The sequence below is a fragment of the Neofelis nebulosa genome, chromosome 6 (assembly GCF_028018385.1).
Source record: "Neofelis nebulosa isolate mNeoNeb1 chromosome 6, mNeoNeb1.pri, whole genome shotgun sequence".
Classification (NCBI taxonomy): domain Eukaryota; kingdom Metazoa; phylum Chordata; class Mammalia; order Carnivora; family Felidae; genus Neofelis; species Neofelis nebulosa.
Genome location: NC_080787.1, coordinates 59610490 through 59629878, shown reverse-complemented (window position 1 = coordinate 59629878; position 19389 = coordinate 59610490). Strand labels below are relative to the sequence as shown.

General features: G+C 35.8%; 1 protein-coding gene across 12 annotated transcripts in view; it reads left to right on the top strand.

Annotated features, from left to right (window-relative positions):
* The window catches only part of KHDRBS2 (KH RNA binding domain containing, signal transduction associated 2), a 593528-nt gene that overhangs the window by 290030 nt on the left and 284109 nt on the right, over positions 1 to 19389 (top strand). For all 12 annotated transcript variants that reach the window (XR_009263055.1, XR_009263054.1, XR_009263053.1 and 9 more), the window contains exon 4: positions 10996 to 11142. Coding sequence is in view for 9 of the 12 variants with exons in the window: in XM_058734346.1 (XP_058590329.1) it covers positions 10996 to 11142 (147 nt within the window). In the remaining 3 variants the exon portion in view is untranslated. The remainder of the gene's footprint in view (positions 1 to 10995; positions 11143 to 19389) is intronic.

Below are 19389 nucleotides of genomic sequence, written 5' to 3'. Positions count from 1 at the left end.
CAGGACAACGTGTTAACCTTATAGGTTCCATTTGGTCAAGCTTGATTGCTTTATTTTCCTTGAATAGTGAAGTAGGTCTTTTACTGTGTCTAGACACTATTTTCACTGTTTCAAATAGCACACTTTCATAGTTTGAGAAGCTAGACCATTCTTGTTGTCACATAGAATGTATGATTCGATTGTCCTGATTTGAGATTCATACTCTCTAATAAACCCTCAACTACCAAACTCAAGCATAGGGAATATTCTGGCACTATCCACTTCTGTCCTTTTAAAATCCTGACCTACTTGAAAAGAATACCATCCTTGGGTCCATCAATGTTTCTGGTTCTTCACTCTTCATGAATCTAGATGCTGTTAGCAGAGAACAGATTCCTTTCCCATTGTTGACAGTTTGGAGTATGGATAGCTATAATCTGTAATAGTTCTTGCCACTATCAATTCAAGAGGGCCGGAATTTGTAAATGAAGGCAATAAAAGCCTGAGGGGTGTGCTTGAGGAGCAAACCATTGCTTCTCTATCATGTATTTATGTACCTCCATTTGTACAAAAACCCTTTGTGTGGATAAATTTTGGACAACTAATTTGTAGTAGCATAAAAGAATTTCCACATATGTGTATTTAAAATTGCTTTTAAATTGACAATTCAGACAAATCCCATTCAGACCAAAGTATAAATAATAAATGTGTGTTTATGTGAACTTCTTGATGGAGAAAGCTGTGCAGACAATAGACTTATTTATTCCTGAAGATTTATGTTAAAAGAAAGTTCCCTGGGGCATTAAGAAAAAGCCTGCAAAAAGCACTCTAGTAAATTATAACTCTGAGGATAAAATATGACAAAAATAATTGCTAACGTAAAAACCACAGTGTAAAACTTGAATGTACTCTATATTATATGTTTTCAACTTTTTAAAAATTCCTGTCACTGACAGAACTACTTCTGAAAGAATAATTTGGATTTTTGGATATACTAACTCTTTCAATTTATGTATGTTTGAATATTGTTTTGAATCCTAGGCATTTAGCATAATAGTATTTAGCAATAGTCATATTTAATTAGTGCCTACTATGTTATTACTATCATCATTTTACAGGTGAGGAATTCAAAGGCTGAATTAGTAAGGTCACTTGCCCAAGTTTTACACCATTAATTGGAAGAGCTGGGATTTTAACCCTGGCCCTCATGAGCAGAACCTACGCTGTTAAGTATCATGATATGTGGCCTTTCAATGTTATATGGTCCATGTGACATACTGTAGACAATACATTTGTGGTTCATTTGAAAGTTAAAATTCAAGGAATTACATGTGGTGAAGTTAATTTTTCCTTATCTTTCTAAAATACGTGAGCTCTTTGGCCTAGAGTAATCTTCAAATATACATTCTCTTAAAGTTATACATTTAAATTAACTTAATAATAAGTAAACCAGCATTGAACGGATGCACTCTTGCTTACATCGAGGCAACAGTTAATTTGAAACTTCTATAATTATATTCTTTCAAGTGAATTTAATGCTCATAAAAAAAAACAACCATTGGGGCGCCTGGGTGGCGCAGTCGGTTAAGCGTCCGACTTCAGCCAGGTCACGATCTCGCGGTCCGTGAGTTCGAGCCCCGCGTCAGGCTCTGGGCTGATGGCTCGGAGCCTGGAGCCTGTTTCCGATTCTGTGTCTCCCTCTCTCTCTGCCCCTCCCCCGTTCATGCTCTGTCTCTCTCTGTCCCAAAAATAAATTAAAAATGTTAAAAAAAAAAAACAACCATTAACATAAGAGTGCACTTTATAGTCAGGCAGACTAAATTCGAATCTCTTACATATTGAATAATTGCAACCAAGTTTCTTAGCTCCTCTGAGAGAAAACCTTTAACTTTTTCTGAGGGTTTTTAGTATGCCCGACACTGTACATGAGAGACCTTGAGTTTACTTGTTTTGTAGATGAAGAAACTAAATCTCAAAAAAAATTTAGTACTTTTCTATTATACTACAGATAATAAATATCAGAGCTGTTAGTTTAAATTTAGGTCATTCTGACTCCAAAATTCTTTTTTTTTAACTTTTCATTACATTCTGCTGCTTCCATTACCTACCTCAAGGGGTTCTATGAGGATTAAATGACATAATGTGTATAAAATACACAGGAGCAGCCTCACTGTAGATACTGAAAGAGTAACATGAATTGTTTCCATTTTGAATTTTCCTAGTAGTATATCTTAGAAGATACTCTATTTGGAAAGTAGTATTTTCTACTACTAATGTCTTAAGTAGCAGAATGAGGATAGCTGTGAAGGAAAGTCACATGGTGAGTCATGAAACTTTAAAACTATGAGAAACCTTAGACATCATCATATCTAATGTTGTCTATTGTCTTCTGTTCAGTGAGCTTGTGGAATATTCTCTTACCCAGAACTTTTATACATAAACAGGTCTAAATTTGGTTGATATGGTTGAATGGCATAGAGGAGAATCATTTTGCGCCAAATTTTGCATTTGAAATTTTTTTCTCTAGTAACTTTCTCTTCTTTTACATATGAAGGAAGCCACACGAGCAAAATACCTGCTAAAATTTGCAGTTGGTGGAGGAGCCATGGCTAGAAGAGATGTTATACTCAACACCTTTTAAGTCTTGGTCCCATGCGCTTTCTTGGACCTAGGGCTACATAAAAGTGTCTGCAGAAAAACTGTGCTTGGTATTTGTTCATAGTATTTTTGAAATATTTGTTCTTATACATAGAAAACAATACAAAAATTTATTTCAGTCTCTAAGATGGAAGCAATTGTCGATAAAATATTACTGTAAAGTTTTTATCATTGGAATCTTCTCTGTGGACTCTAAAACTTTCTAAGGTTCATTCCTTAGAGAGCAAAGAATAAGCACTGTACTTATACAGCTATTTGATTCTCCTGAAATTGGAGTAGCCTAGTAAAAACCAACCTAATTGTCAATCCCATTATACAGTAAGGTAGTAAGCCATAGGAGGGACTAGATAGGAGGGGCTGTTGTAAATAAGTTTGCTTATTCTAACTTGTTTGTGACTAACACCACAATACTCTTTTGAGTTATAAACTTCTATTTTGTTTACTTACCCAGATTATGTGCTTGTAATAACAGAACAAATACTTGATGTGGTATAAACTGCGATTGCAAAATCATTTGCTTACAAAATAAATTATCATTGAATATACATATATGATCTATACATTGTTCATTAATAGGAGACATTGAATGTAATAATAATTTGGAAATAGTTCTCCTAAGCCAAAAATAGTCATATTAGTAAAGATGGATTACTACATTCCAAGGTCTCAGGACAATAAATGGTTGAGCGCTTAAAGAAAACCTTAGCCTGAGCAGTAAAGATATGGTTTGATGACAGAAGAAAAATGCAGCATGATTTTCACCCTTAAGTAATTCATTCAATGAGAATTTATTGAGTATCTTCCTCAGGTTCTATCAGATACACTTATATATGAAGAGGAATTTGGGAGATGAGAAAATGATGAAACAGATATATATAAAGATAAATTGTGAAATATAATGAAGATGCTGTAATTGATCTAGGAACAAAATATTGTACAAAAATCATAAGTAAGAAGTTCACGTAACTATGAAAGCATTTATAAAACGGTAAAATCTGTCTTTACCTACATGTTTTTGATTTGAAAGTTATTCGGTAATTTTTTAAAAGTAGAAAGGAAGTATAAAAATGTAAATTACAATAACAATGACAAATACAGCAGGTATAAACAAGTTTGGGAACAAATACCACTGATTCATGGTTTATAAAACTTGGAAAGCAGGCAGATTATTATAGACATTAGCTTCACTATTTTATGGGGGAATAAATATTTGGCAAATACGCTGAGTCAGTTATGTGGTTGAGACTAAAGACTACTTCAAATGTGACTAAATATTTAAGAGAAACAATATAACATATATATAACATATATGTGATACCACATATATACATCTAGATGAACACATAGTTTAAAAAATGATGGATAGTACATCAACTCAGTTACTCAGGTGTTTTCTCTGCTGGTGCTGTTGGTAATAGGATGCCTTTCAGGAGATACCAGAGGGACAAAATAACCCAAATTCTGGAGTAGCATAGCGGAGGATTTCATGGTCTACTTCATGTTGTGAGCAATTTATAACATATTTTTTTTAATTGTCCAAAGTAGGTGAATACTTCTTATTTAACAAAATGGAAACATTTTCTTTCACTAGAGACTCACGTGTGTGTGTGTGTGTGTGTGTGTGTGTGAGAGAGAGAGAGAGAGAGAGAGAGAGAGAGAGAGAGATTCCAAAGGGTCATTCCAAGTAGCATATGGTGATCACCACGGCGACTTCTAAAGAGAGTAGGGTCAATTAACTGATATGCCCTTTATGTCATTGAGCTCCATAATAAGTTGGACATGTACAGTTGGAAATTAGCACTCACTAACTAAATTACTCTGGTTAATAGGGGTGAAAATAATTTGAAATTTCCTAGGAAATTCCACGTGGGAAGAAAGAATAATACAAACATTAGAGACAGCAAAGAAAAACTTAAAACTGTGTAATGAAGCAGGAAAGGAACTTGTGACAATGAGAATTTTTTGAGTTGTCCATAATGAGATTATCAATGTGACCTCTTTGCTTTATACCCCTCTGCTATTTCAAATGAAGTCTATGCCACCCATAAATAATTTTAAGAGTGGATATTTTAGATTATTTTAAGAAATGTTAAGTTTTACATTAAAATTGACAATTGGCAGGGCACCCAATGTGAGTGCATTGGGCTCTGCTCTCACAGCATGGAGCCTGCTTAGGATTCTCTGTCTCTCTCTTTCTCTCTGTCTCTCTCTGCCCCTCCCCTATTCATGCCCTCACATTGAGTTAAATAAATAACTCAAAAATAAATAAAAAATACGTAAGTAAGTAAGTAAATAAATAAATAAATAAATAAATAAATAAATAAAATTGACAGTTGGCAAATCCAGGGATCAAGTGGCTGCACTTAGGACCACAACACAAGGGGACATCTGATTCTGTGTCCTATTTGGGGGAATTTGTCATTAGCCAACATGATATATCCACTTGTAAGCTGACTTAAGTCCTTATTCCAGACAATAATGTGGGTACAGAGGGTCCTAACCACCCTGCCCCTGCTATTGGACAAACTATGCAGGAAAATAGAGAATGATGCTTCATGAGGTACATTTGTTTTAGGAATACAATATGAATATCCATGAGAAATTGTATGAACTAATATGAGCTCAATCTTAAAAACTTTGGATGAATGCCTTGTTTGGAACTGATGGTTGCAAACAGAGGGTTAGTTATAAACAGTGTGGTTGGTGCAGGATCACTAGCAATTTTTAGGGAAGTCATTCATAAAGTAGGGGCTGAGTACTGAGAACCTTGAAAATAATGGTTTCACCCATCACATACATACAGCTACTAAGGAATCAACACCTTTTGGGAGAGGGAAGAAGAAATTCATGGCAGATGTGCTTAGTGTATAAGGACCTGTAATCTGCCGTAGGATACCCTGGACATGGGACTTAATATCAGGAAATTGCTGGGAGACCACTGGCCATGATATTCCCAAAATTAGACAGACATATCCATGGGAATATCTGGATGTATAAAATGTTTACTTACATTGAACATACCTATACCAGTACATACCTGTAGTGATTAAGAACTTGACCTTTGATATGAAATTACCTGGATTCTAATCCAACCCCATGATTTATAGTCTGTGTAACTCTGGACATATTTCTATCAGTCCCCTCATCAGTAAAATGAAGCAAATAACATTATGTAGCATAAAGTAAAGTTGTGTGTACAGAATTAGATAATCTATGGAAGGTACTTTGCATACCCGTGACCTAAGAAGCAATATTAAAATTATGACTTCAATTCCATTACTATTCTTGCATAGAGATACTTGAGGAAACACTGAAAATACTAATAGTCTATCTTAAATTGTGTGGTTGTTGATATCTTTTAAAATATTTGTACTTTGGGGATTTTTTTCAAGTTTTCTTCAGTGAACATGCTGTTTTGAATTAAGAGGAAATTTTTCTAATTGTCAAATTATTTCCCAGTCAAACGCATTCTTTTGTGGAAGATAAAACACAATTGATAATTCCTAAGAGAAAGTTTCCTTAAAAATCCTTTTAACAGTTAAACACATGAATGCAATTCAAATTAGACTCTATTTCGTGCCACGCTATTCTCTATAAAATAACTGGTGAAAACTGATATGTTTAACTTATATTTTACCTTAGGGTATAACATGGGAATAGAATGTTTGGGGATATGTAAAACTAGATTTGATATTTGTAATGACTTTGTTTTGAATTTCTTATGTTTAGCAACTAATGATTGTACTTGAAATAATTAGCTCATGATACCTTTGTAATAGCTGAACATCACAAACCATGTTCTGAAGGTCAGTGGTTAAAGTAAATATCCTCAATGGAATAAATGTACCTTTTTCATAGAAGATTAAATAATATCAACTGAGTGCACAGTCTTTTAAGCAGAAATCTGAATCACGTCAAACCAATTCACCTTCCAGTGTGTGCATCTTGCATTCTTTTAATTTATTCCCTGTGCCCTTTTCTTTGCTTTTATTAGATGTAGATTCACTCTTCTGTAATGTTAACTTTGGAATAGTATATGTCAATTTACACTCAAGATTTTTCTAATATTTTTAATTTCTTAATTTTTTAAGTTTTTTATTTATATACATATATATTGTTTTTTTTACACTTCTTGCTATCTGTCCCCTGTTCTATCTAGTGTAACTTGCTAGGGTACAATGCTCTTTGTTATAAAACATGGAAAAGATATCGGGCAGAAACATGAAAAGACTACTCACTGCCCCATTCACAATCAACTTATAAGATAATGAATTTACTGCAAAAGTAAACTTTTCTTTTTTTCAAAATATATTTGGAACTCTTGTTTAAGAAATACTTCAAGAGATCGTATTAAATTACTGTAAATGTACTTACTGGTCTCTGGACACTTGTGTTATTCAGGATGCCTGTGATGTCTGCCCATATTCAAATGAAACTTGGAGGTTTATGTTATAAATCCAACTGGAGGTATAGTATTGTTTTTGAAAATAAAATTTAAACATTCTGGAAGACATTGGCTAGCTATTCACCAAGATTAGATTTAATAAATAAGTGTTATTTTATTTTATTTTATTTTATTTTTTTTTAATTTTTTTTTTCAACGTTTTTTATTTATTTTTGGGACAGAGAGAGACAGAGCATGAATGGGGGAGGGGCAGAGAAAGAGGGAGACACAGAATCGGAAACAGGCTCCAGGCTCCGAGCCGTCGGCCCAGAGCCTGACGCGGAGCTCGAACTCACAGACCGCGAGATCGTGACCTGGCTGAAGTCGGACGCCTAACCGACTGCGCCACCCAGGCGCCCCAATAAGTGTTATTTTAACTAGCCCTGAATGAGGACTGAATGCAGAGACAGCTAGTTGTCATCCAGTATCCATTCTCACTTATTTCCATCATAAATGGAACCCCTACATTTTAGTCTCAAGGCTACTCAGCCTGAAACCACAATTATAGCTTCCATAGCATCCAGAGGCACGGTGTAAGTACACTTTTCCCAAAGAAATGTGACCAGAAATGACGTATGAAACGTCTGGCAAATGTCCTTGAGAATAAGATTTTTGCTGTCTGCATTTTCTTTCTCTTTTCCCTGGAGTGGAATTTAGAAGTGATTATAGGCAGCCTTCTTCATCAGCACACAGGAGAGCAACATCTTAAGGGCTGCTTGAGTTCTGAGAGGAGGAACCAGGATCTCTGGATGAGTGAAGAGATGAACCACCTATTCCTCTAGCTGCTTATAGCTTAGACTCTTACTTGAGAAAGAAAGAACTGTTCTTCATGTGTAAGTCACATTTACTTTGGTCTCTGTTGGAACAGACATTATTTCAAATGCTCCTTAAAATATAAGAAACAATTTTCATTATTAAAATAAATTGGTGGAGCATTTTTAGTGTACAAATGTTCTTCAATTTTCTCAAAAGTCACAAAATCCTGTGACCTCACTATTATTATATAAGTCTCACAGATAAAGAAACTAAAGCTTGGGGAATTCTGCTCTATCAAAAGTTACCCTTGGCTCAGTCCATTGAGCATCCAACTCTTGATCTTAGCTCAGGTCATAATCTCACAGTTTGTGGGATCAAGCTCTGTGCTGACAGTGTGGGGACTGCCTGGGATTCTCTCTTTCCCTCTCTCTCTGCCCCTCTCTGCCCCTCTCCTGTTCTCTCTCTCTCTCTCTCTCTCTCTCTCTCTCTCAGAGTAAATAAATAAACTTTAAGCAAAAAAAGTTACCCTAATACATGAGTTCAAATATAACACACCTGGAAGATAGAAAGTTTAGTTTTGAAAATAACCAGTAGTAGCTCACAATAGGTTTTGCTGTGTTAACTTTTCTCCTTTAAAGTCTTTATCATTGCTAACACCTACCTTACTGGATCCTGGCTGGAAACCTAATGCTTGGCCTCCAGGAAGTTGCTTAATATCTAAGGACCTCAGCTTCCTCATCTGCTTGTATAAAGGGTGATTGAGGAGGTGAGAGGCAAATGTGCTTTTTAATAGTAAGTTACATTTTGTTCGTGAACATCAGCCTAATGGCTCAACTGCAGAGATACCTAGTTAGGCTCACTTTATTTGAAACCTTTAAAATAAGTATCATAATTTTTGGGGTGCCTGGGTGGCTTAGTCAGTTGGGCATCTGACTTCTGCTTCGGTTATGATCTCTGAGCTGTGCCGACAGCTCAGAGCCTGGAGTCTGCTTCAGATTCTGTGTCTCCCTCTTTCTGCCCTTCTACTACTCGCACTCCGTGTCTCTCAAAAATAAATAAACATTAAAAAATTTTAAATGAGTATTATAATTCATATACGAATGCCACACCTCTTAGTATTAAATGTGGCTAACAAGTAGTCCTTAATAACCAGTGGGAAATCAGCTTAGGAAGTATGGAGAAAGGGGCAGTATGAAGAATCCTCTGATTTAACCACCTCAACACCTAGGTACAAATGAAGCTGACCCCAGAGATAATGAGCAGCTTACCTCCCAGCAGAATCCAAAGAGGAAAGAAATGTGTACTATACCCTATGAGTGGTGTAGTTGTTCAGGCAATCGTTACTTCTCCCTAAACTGAGAAATGGGCACTAAGAAAACCCCTTTAAGTAAAAACTCCTAGTTAGAAATAGGAAGTGTGCTTAGGAGGGGTTCCTGGGTGGCTCAGTGGGTTAGTCGTTGTACTCTTGATATCTGCTCAGGTCATGATCTCACGGTTTGTGAATTCGAGCTCCCATCAGGATCTGTGCTGACAGCTCAGCTCATTCTCTTCCCCGCTCATTCTCTCTCTCTCAAAAATAAACATTAGAAAAAAAAGTGTGCTCAGGGACACTTGGAGAGTAGATTATTAGGCCGAAAGGTGTTACTGTTAGATTTGAGTGGGTGGGGCTGGACAGAAAAGCAGGGACACTGTCCCATCTCTTTCATGAGCTTCCCTGTATTGAAATGATGGAAGTTTCTTTTTTTTTAAGATTTTTTAAAATGTATTTTATTTACTGTGAAAGAGAGAGAGCATGAGTGGAATAGCAGCAAGAGAGGGAGGGAGAGAGAGAATCCCAAGCAGGTTCCACACTGTCAGCACAGAGCCTGACTTGGGACTCGATCTTACAAATGGTGAGATCATGACCTGATCTGAAATCGAGAGCTGGGCACTTCACCAACTGAGCCACCCAGGAGCCCTGAAATGATGTTAGTTCCTAGTCAGATAAGCACATGAACATGGGTCATACAATTACTTATTGGAAATCAATAGCAAATTTGCCTTTATTTATCCAGTTTAGGTCTGTCCATGTTACTTTTCTAATTAATCCCCAAGTAAAGCTAAAAATTACTTTTTAGTTTTTATCATTAGATATTTAGTGAAACAACTACAAGTTTATTGGGGATAGGAGTCAAGAAAAGTAAAACATAATTAATATTATTTATGTTCACATTTTAACCGAAATTCTGCTTCCTTGAAACCCTAGAAAAATACAAATCTGGTTGCAAAAGGTGCCAGGTTTGAATCCCAAGTTTGCTGAAGCTGCTTAAGGTCTTTTAAACTCAGCTTCCTAATCTGAATTGTGAATAATGTGTAAGGTTATTGTGAGATTAGAGATGATACACATCAAATACCCGGCACACGTTAGCAAAGTATATGGAATTGTGTGCTGATTTGCTCTGTACCTGTGCTGTATTAATCGGGATACAATAATCGCTTGGGTACAGTACTAGAAAAAATCTGATCTAATAGAAATATGTTGTTGGTTAAGCTGAGGATACATAGCTCATGCAGAATCAATGCCAACATAATACTTAACCACCATCCTTTAATGTACTCCTATTGACCAAAATGCAGCAGCAAACGATTGAGAAGATGTATGAAGCTAGATGACAATCTGGGCCAGTGGGGACATAGCCTGGGATATAAACCTTGGTTTTCCATACTTTAATGGTGAGCAAGTAACCTTTTCACCACTTCTCAAAAACTGGCTAGAAAGTTCTGGTTTTCTCAAAGAACAGTTATAATCTTTAGTTTATTTTCTGAAAATTTTATTTTATTTTATTTGTCACGCACAAAAATAACCCTTTTCTTCCACAACTGAGTGTTGTACACTGAAAAATTAATGGCATTTCTGTAACTTCTTTTCAGGGGCTTAGCATTTTCATTTAGCTGATTAAAATCTATTGCAGATGATAATTATGCCAGCTTTTAAAAAAAATCATTCAAACACTGAAAAATGATTTTAAAATCTTTAAATGTACCAGATTTTTATTTCTCAGAGGGTTTCTACTTACAGAAAATTTGCTTAGATTATTCCCTTTTGTCATATTCTAAATAAATGTTAAATCAGTGCAAAATGGGTGGATTTGTATTTCTAAAAATAACCTCTTTCACAGGAAGAAGAATTAAGGAAGAGTGGGGAAGCCAAGTATGCCCACTTGAGTGATGAACTTCATGTATTAATTGAAGTGTTTGCTCCACCTGGGGAAGCTTATTCACGAATGAGTCATGCACTGGAAGAGATTAAAAAATTCCTGGTTCCTGTAAGTGTCTTTCCTTTTTCGCAAAATTGTTTCTCATAAGCTTTTTAAAATGTGCCTTTGATATTCACTGACTTTCTAGACAGAAAGTCATACTGCAAACTAATTATTTGTTGAGTTGATAAGAAGGTAAAAAAAAAAAAAAAAGAATACAACAAATGCTTAGCATAGGACCTGGCATGTTGTCATCACATAATGATGGTTTGACAGTGTCCTCAGTATATCACATGCCATACACCAGTTCATGGTTATGAAGAATAAGACAATTAACATAATTATATATATATAATTGAAGTTGTATACTTTTCTCTTGTGTCTTAATCACTTGGTAGTTGACATGTATTCTTGGCAATTTTTAATTAATAGAGAAAGCAGGTGTAATGGGACAGGAAAGATTAAATATGTAATATTTGTAACAAGACAATGATGTTATCTGAAAATATCAAATGCATTCTTATCTGACATTATGCCAGGTGCTGACTCATTATAAAACACTATGTCAAATAATCAATATTAATAGAGCCAGACATTTGTTGACCTCAAACAAAAATTGGGAAAATAAACTCATTGCGCTCTATGAGAGCACCAGAGAGCATTCATTTAGTAAGGCAGCAAATCTCTACTGATTTTCTAAGAAATAGAGGAAGGTTAAATGAATGAAGCTTTTATAAAGGTTGACAATTTAGCATTCTAGGAAGAGGTCATTCAAATAGAAATCTTGGCATCAGGCTTAGAGCTGGGAATAGGATAATTGGAAGAGAATGCTGAGTAAAGTTTTCTGGAGTGCCTGGGCAGAAGTCTTTGGCAGAGGAAGAAGACAGTAGCTAAGATTAATCTGTTCAATGAAGGAACACTGTAGATTTCTAAAGTAAGCAATAAATTCAGAGGAAATGGTGGGTAAGATCCATTGATTGGCAGTGATTTTGAGAATGAGAAAAGAGAAGAAGAAAAACAGAATTTCAGAATGTAAAAACATCAATATCTAACCACATAATGTATTTATATGCTCAGTTTAAAAATTTCTTTCAAGACAAGGTTATAGAATAATCCCATACCAGTCTGATTGTTCCTTAACTATATATGCACACAGAATTTCTGCACAATTTATTATCTGGTGCTTATCAAAACACCTTCCTAAACAGATCCCATATTTCATAATCATAAGGATGCTATATTCTTTCTTCCATTTGCCTCCAAACTAAATGCCTAGCTGTTGGGTACATGACTTTCCTATATTTAGCTCAGATCAGACCTCTAGTGATATAGGTGGTGTAGGAAAAGGCTAAGACTACTGATATTACTAACTCATTTCATGCCTATAGACAGATAATTTAAATTCTCATAGCTTCAGCTTATTCATCTTTAAAAAGAAGATAGGGGCACCTGGGTGGCTCAGTCGGTTGGGCGTCCAACTTCGGCTCAGGTCATGATCTCACCATCCATGGGTTCGAGACCCGCATTGGGATCTATGCTGACAGCTCAGAGCCTGGAGCCTGCTTAGGATCCTGTGTCTCCCTTTCTCTCTGCCCCTACCCCGCTCCAGCTCTGTCTCTGTCTCTGTCTCTGTCTCTGTCTCTGTCTCTCTCAAAAATAAATAAACATTAAAAAAATAATTAAAAAGTAAAAAATAAAAAAAGGTAATTATAAGTGACCTCTATCACAGTTTTTATGAATATTAAATAGGGTAATGCATATGAAAGGACAGAAAATTATCAAGCACTATATAAATGGATGTTTTCAATCTGTTGTATTATAGTAGGTAGAATCTTGGGATAACTTTTTGAACTTATATGTAGAAATTTGAAGTTATATGTAGAAATTTGATGAAATATGTAAGATGAAATGCTATTTCATTGCTACATATATATAGGTCCTAAGTTGTAGACTAGGTTAACCCTATTTTACTATAAAAGCCAGTATTACATCTCACCTACCTTTTCAGCCTTGTGATCCCTGTAATCATTTCATTTATAACTTATCCACTGAAATATATACTCCATGAGGGCAGGGCTGGTAGTGTCTGTCTTATATTCCCATCATTCAGCATTGTGCATGGCACAACAATTATTTGTTTGAGAGTCTGACTGATGGAATGGCTGATTAATAGGCACCAGCAGTGATGCAGATATAAATAGCTATTAGGTCAGGTTGGGGGAATAGTACCTCACAATTAAGATTCTCTCTCTGTACACATCCAGATGAAGACCAAAAATCTCACATTGGCTAGCGTGACCTGTTCCTGCCTGTCTCTGGGATTTTATCTCTGCCTGTCCAGCTGCTCACTTTCTGTGCTCCAGATATGCTGGCTTCTGTTCATCCTGTATTCCAGGCTCTCCAGGGTCACTCCTCACTAAGGCCTTTCAAGATTCTTCTCCAGAATACTGACACGCCTGTCATTCAGATCTCAGCTCACAAGTTAGCAATGCAGGAAATTCTTTCCTGACCACACGGTCCAAAGTAACCTCCCTACATTTGGACAGTCCTATTATATTTTGTTCACAATATCACTGGCTGACTGATTTAACAGTGCAGTTCACTGTTTTGTTATGTTTTAGCTCTCTTCGCCTACTTATTTTCCTCATAGCTCTTATAAACTATTATACATATATATAATACATATATTATATATATATATACACACACATATATATTACTTATTTGTTTATTATTGGTTTTCCTGCTAAAATATAAATGTCATTAGGGCAGATATTGTCTAGTTTCACTGCTTTATTCTCTTAATTTGAACAATGCCAGGCATGTGGAAAGTAAATAAATATTTTTTAGAGGTGCCTGGGTGGCTCAGTGGGCTAAGCATCTTGGTTTCTGCTCAGGTCATGATCTCAAGGTTCGTGAGTTCAAGCCCCACATTGGTCTCTGCGCTGACAGTGTGATTCTCTCTCTCCCTCTCTCTGCCTTCCCCACTTGTGCTGTCTCTGTCTCTTTCAAAAATAAATGAATAAACTTAAATTTTTATTTTATTTATTTTATTTTTATTTTTTAATATAATTTATTGACAAATTGGTTTTCATACAACACCCAGTGCTCACCCCAACAAATGCCCTCCTCAATGCCCATCACCCACTTTCCCCTCTTCCCCAACCCCCATCAACTCTTAGTTTATTCTCAGTATCCAAGGGTCTTTTCTGGTTTGCCTCCCTCCCTCTCTGTAACTTTCTTTCCCCCTTCCACTCCCCCATGGTCTTCTGTTAAGTTTCTCAAGATCCACCTATGAGTGAAAATATATGGTATCTGTCTTTCTCTGACTGACTTATTTCACTTAGCATAACAACAATAGCCAAAGTATGGAAAGAGCCTAAATGTCTATCAACTGACGAATGGATAAAGAAGATGTGGTTTATATATATAATAGAATACTACTTGGCAATAAAAAAAAAATTTTTAATACATAAATATTTTTATATGGGTGAATGGGTGAATAAATGATGGAATGAATAAGCTTTTAAAAAATAAATAACCTGGGGCTCCTGGGTGACTCAGTGGGTTAAGTGTCTGACTTCAGGTCACGTCATGATCTCACAGGTCGTGGGTTCGAGCCCCACATCGGGCCCTGTGCTGACAGCTCAGAGCCTGGAGCCTGCTTCAGATTCTGTGTCTCCCTCTCTCTCTGCCCCTCCCCAACTCATGCTCTGTCTCTATCTCTCAAAAATAAACATTAAAAAAAAATTTTTAAATAAATAACTCTTCTGGTATCTCTCAATGTTGTATTAGCAGATTTTACAATCAGTGAAAGTCCTTCTACTTGATAAATTTTTCCCATTTGCCTTGTTTGCCTTAGCACCAGGCAAAGGATGGCAACTGTCTACTTCATCCTTCACCATAACCAGGGAGGCAAACATGAATAACCAGTTCTTTTGTTATTATAAAAAATTACTTGGTGATCCAAGTTTCTTTTGACATTTGATATTAAAGTCTACAGAAGTGCTAATATATCAGGACATTAAAATTTACCAATATAGGAGGTGAAGAATTATAGCCAGTCAGAGGCATGCTAGAACTACCTAGAAAGCTAATGTAGACTAAGATACTCGAGTCCCACTGCCATCTAATTCCTCTATGAAATGGAGTGTCTTTCCATGGTCAGAGTTTTTATATTCCTCCCCCACCCCAACATTTCTTTTTTTTTTTATTTTGAGAGAGAGAGAGAGAGAGAGAGAGAGAGAGAGAGGGAATGAGTAGAGGAGGGGCAGAGAGAGAGGGAGAGAGAATCTCAAGCAGATTCCACGCTCATCGCAGAACCTGATGCAAGGCTCGATCACACGACCCTGAGATCATGACCTGAGCCAAAATCAAGAGTCAAACACTCAACTGACTGAGCCACCCAGGTACCCCCCACCCCAACATTTACCCAGTGTGCCCTATATCAAGAGGTTGTAATTGTCCAAGACTGCTGACTTGAGAACATACAACTCCTCATCAAATGTCTGCATGTTGTAAGATGTTGTAAAGCAACAGAGTTTTAGTACTTTAAATGAATTGTTAAAAGGCAAAATAATTATTATTACCTTGGGAGAAAATTTCTAACTTGTTGATTTCCATCTAGTTACTAGTCTTATCAAAACAAGTTGAGAGGCAGGTCAATAAAACATCAATAAATTGCATTTTCCTAATTTTAAATCTCTAATACTTTGAGCAGATACTCTATTAAAGTTTTCATCTATTGCTAATATTTCTTACAAATGCAGATTAAGCAAATTAAATTGATTGACAAATAGTGACAAAAAGCATATAAAATCCTAAACTAATATATGTTTCAATAATGTTAATGCCCTTCTCTTCCCTTATAGTGTATAAAGGGGTAAACAAATATTGTCCTTATTAGTAGTAGTAGTAGTAGTAGTACTTTCTTTTATGTTCAGGCACTAAGACTGCCACGTATGGTTGTGCCTTGCCCAATGCTAGGGGACAACATTTACATTGTAGTTTGCGAATGAGACCCCCTGTTATCCTTGAATTCAACTTCCCTTTTTCTAACCCTAGTCATCAGATTTCCTTAAAATAATGATGTTGTATTTCGTTTTCCTAAATCAGTTAAAATCACCTTCAAATAAGTTGAATTAGGAAGTTTTACTTGTGCTTAATAATCAACTTGTGATTGAAGCATAGTACATTGTCTCATAATTAGAATTTATGAAGTTTCAGCAAATTCTGCTCATTGAATGTGAGTTTATTCATTCATATTTTTTGGGGTTTTTTTTTTTATGTTTATTTATTTTGAGAGAAAGAGAGAGAAAGAACACACCAGAGCAGGAGAGAGGCAGTGAGAGAGGGAAAGAGAGAGAATCCCAAGCAGGCTCTGCACTGACAGCATTGAGCCCAACGTGGGGCTTGAACTCATGACCCGTGAGACCATGACCTGAGCCAAAGTTGGAAGCTCAACTGATCAAGCTACCCAGGTGCCCCCATTCTTTCATAGAAAAGATGAAAGGATGGGTTTCCACACAAAAAGGAAATTAGATTTGTGTCACAGGTAACAAAGAGATTACTTTGTTACCAGCTCAAGAGTTAGTTGTTGACAGAATTAAGAGATCACAATATTCATTTCTACCAAGCCTGGTCATGGCCTCAGAATCTTTCTCAGTGCAGTATGCTAAACATCACTATAATATTCACAGAGCTGACAGAATTTGAAAAGTATTTGTCATACCTGGAATATGCCTTTAATGATCATTATTAGAAATTTGTATCATTTAAAGAAAAAGCATTATACATACATATATATATATGCACATATATATATATAAAGATAGATAGCATAGACTACAACATAGACTACATTATATTGTACATTAGTAAAGAATAGAATATATTAAACAATTCAACATAGAAAAAAATGCATCATTCCAGGTTATTTCTTTCCTGCATCAGATTGGATGTATGTCTTGGTGACAGTAGTGATTCTCCAAATGGGACAATTATCATTTATGGTTTGAGATTAGAAACCTGTGTAGGAAACCTCTCAAGAATGTGACTATGGAGGAAAAGTAAATTCTTTCCCTCTTTGTAGTAAAAGCAAAGAGAGGATATTCTTGCCTTCTCTTCCTCAAAGACTATAATCCTAGCTCTGACATGGGAAAATGGCACTGATTGCTTAATATTAACAATCATAGGAAAGCAAATAAAAGGAAAATAGAAAAGAAAAGAAAAGCAGGGCATTTTTCAATCTAGGAGATAGAATATCTAAAACTTGCATGCATTGAAAAAAATTTTATAAAATTTTGAAAGATTATAAACCTAAGAATGTGTCCCTGAAATGCATGTTATAATTTGATAAAAAGTGGTAATTTGGGCACAGTCTTTTATACAAGTGAATATGTAGGGAAAATGATGTATTAAGTAAAAACCCACCAGTCAACAAAAGTACCGTTGGTAGTTGGCAAGACCTATAGACAAGGTGGGGGATGGCAGCTACATTTTGCCTGGCTGATGACAGCAGTTCAGCTTCTATAGCAACAACATCCTATAGGCAAGATAATGATCAGTAAGAGAATAAAAAAATAAAATTCAATGCAGAGAAGGAAACAGAGTCCACACCTGGGTATCATTTCTTCATTGTTGTGGTGGTTGTTAAAATATTGTCAAGAGGTTCCTCAAATTACTCTCTTCAAAACCAGTTAATTCTCTTTTCTCTCTCATAATAGTGTGGCAACTGATAGCACTAAACACAAAGCCACATGTATTTATGTATTATTACTTGCTCAGAAATTGTAATGCCCCCGATTTTGAATCCGAGAGACCACCAAGGAGCTGATACCGATGCAAACGCACGAGGGTTTATTTGCAAGCTCAAGCTTGGGCCCAAGTATACCCGACACAGTGGAGCAGGGACTTGGACCCCTAGGTTAAGAGGCGGAGCAGTTTTATAGGGGCAAGTGGCCAATGAGATTGTAACACACACAGAAAGTTGGATAGTCATGTCAGTCCACACGCAGGTGGCCAACTGAATTACAATTTACCCTATAGTAACTGTTTGAACTAGCCTATCACTCTGGTCAGAATTGGCGCGCACTTTTGGCGGGCAAAAGGCGGGGTTTACACTCTTTGGCGGTTAGGGGTTCCATATTCCTATATGAGCCGGTTTCCAGTAAGGGTGTGCTCAGCAGCTTGACTAGGGTGGGGGAGTGTCTTAAGCAATAAGTAGGTCATGTGGGGGTTATACATGAGATGGTGGGTGTAGCACAAAATGGAGTTAGTCTTGCTCTGCTTGTCCAGAGGTAGGGGATTTTTGTTAAATTCCTTGGATCCCACAAAATGTTTCCTGTATTGCTGTAGTACTAGGATCATATTCTGATTATATTTGGAGAAATTTATAATCATCTAACATTAAGTATTTCTCCTTATCTGGTAAGTTGTAATAGATAATACAGACCTATGACTTAGAAAATAATTAAAATTATTACTTGTTCTTAGAACAGAACTAATAATTTTTATTATGTAATTATAACATTAATTATAATAACATATAATTAATAAGAATAACATTGTAATAACAGTTTATTATTGTTGTTGCTGAAACCAGGGCCACTTTACTATTGCTAATTGATTGGCATAAACTGAAAGACAGATAAAAAGAAGAGTGGATAATTATTTGAGTTTGATTTTCCACAAACCCTAATACAAGTATCTTTTTACTGTTCATAATACAAATAATCAAATGTTCACTTTATGAATCTAGGGTCAGGATGTGATCATCTCCTTTCTATCTTAAGAAACAATTTGTCACTAATTATTTCTGGTCTCATTTGATGTCAGGGATCTGAATTCTCCAAACCCATTCTTTTTAGGAGTTTTTATTATTTTTTAAATGCCCTGCATTCTTCTCTTGTTTCTGTTACCACCTTGGTTTCAACTTGATGATTTACTTCTTCCCCATTAACTGACATTAAATCACAATACTTGCTTTTGCAATTCCAAGTTTAATCATTAACATGAAGGCTTAGCAACAATCCTAAGGTTATTTGTGTTATTAAAGATATGTGATTTCTAAGGATACAGGTTTAATCTCCAAGGCAAAAAATCTTTACCTCTTAACTTCATCTGATTCTTATTAGTATAAGGAAATTTGTAGAGGATCAAATAAAAATTTTATATTATATTCAGAACATTTACTGAATGTTAATCCTACATTTGTACACAGGTACATAACAAACATATGCCAACACTGACCTGCAAATACTTTTAGAGATGGCAACAACCTTAAAAGACTCGTGACTATTGAAGAATTTGGTACAA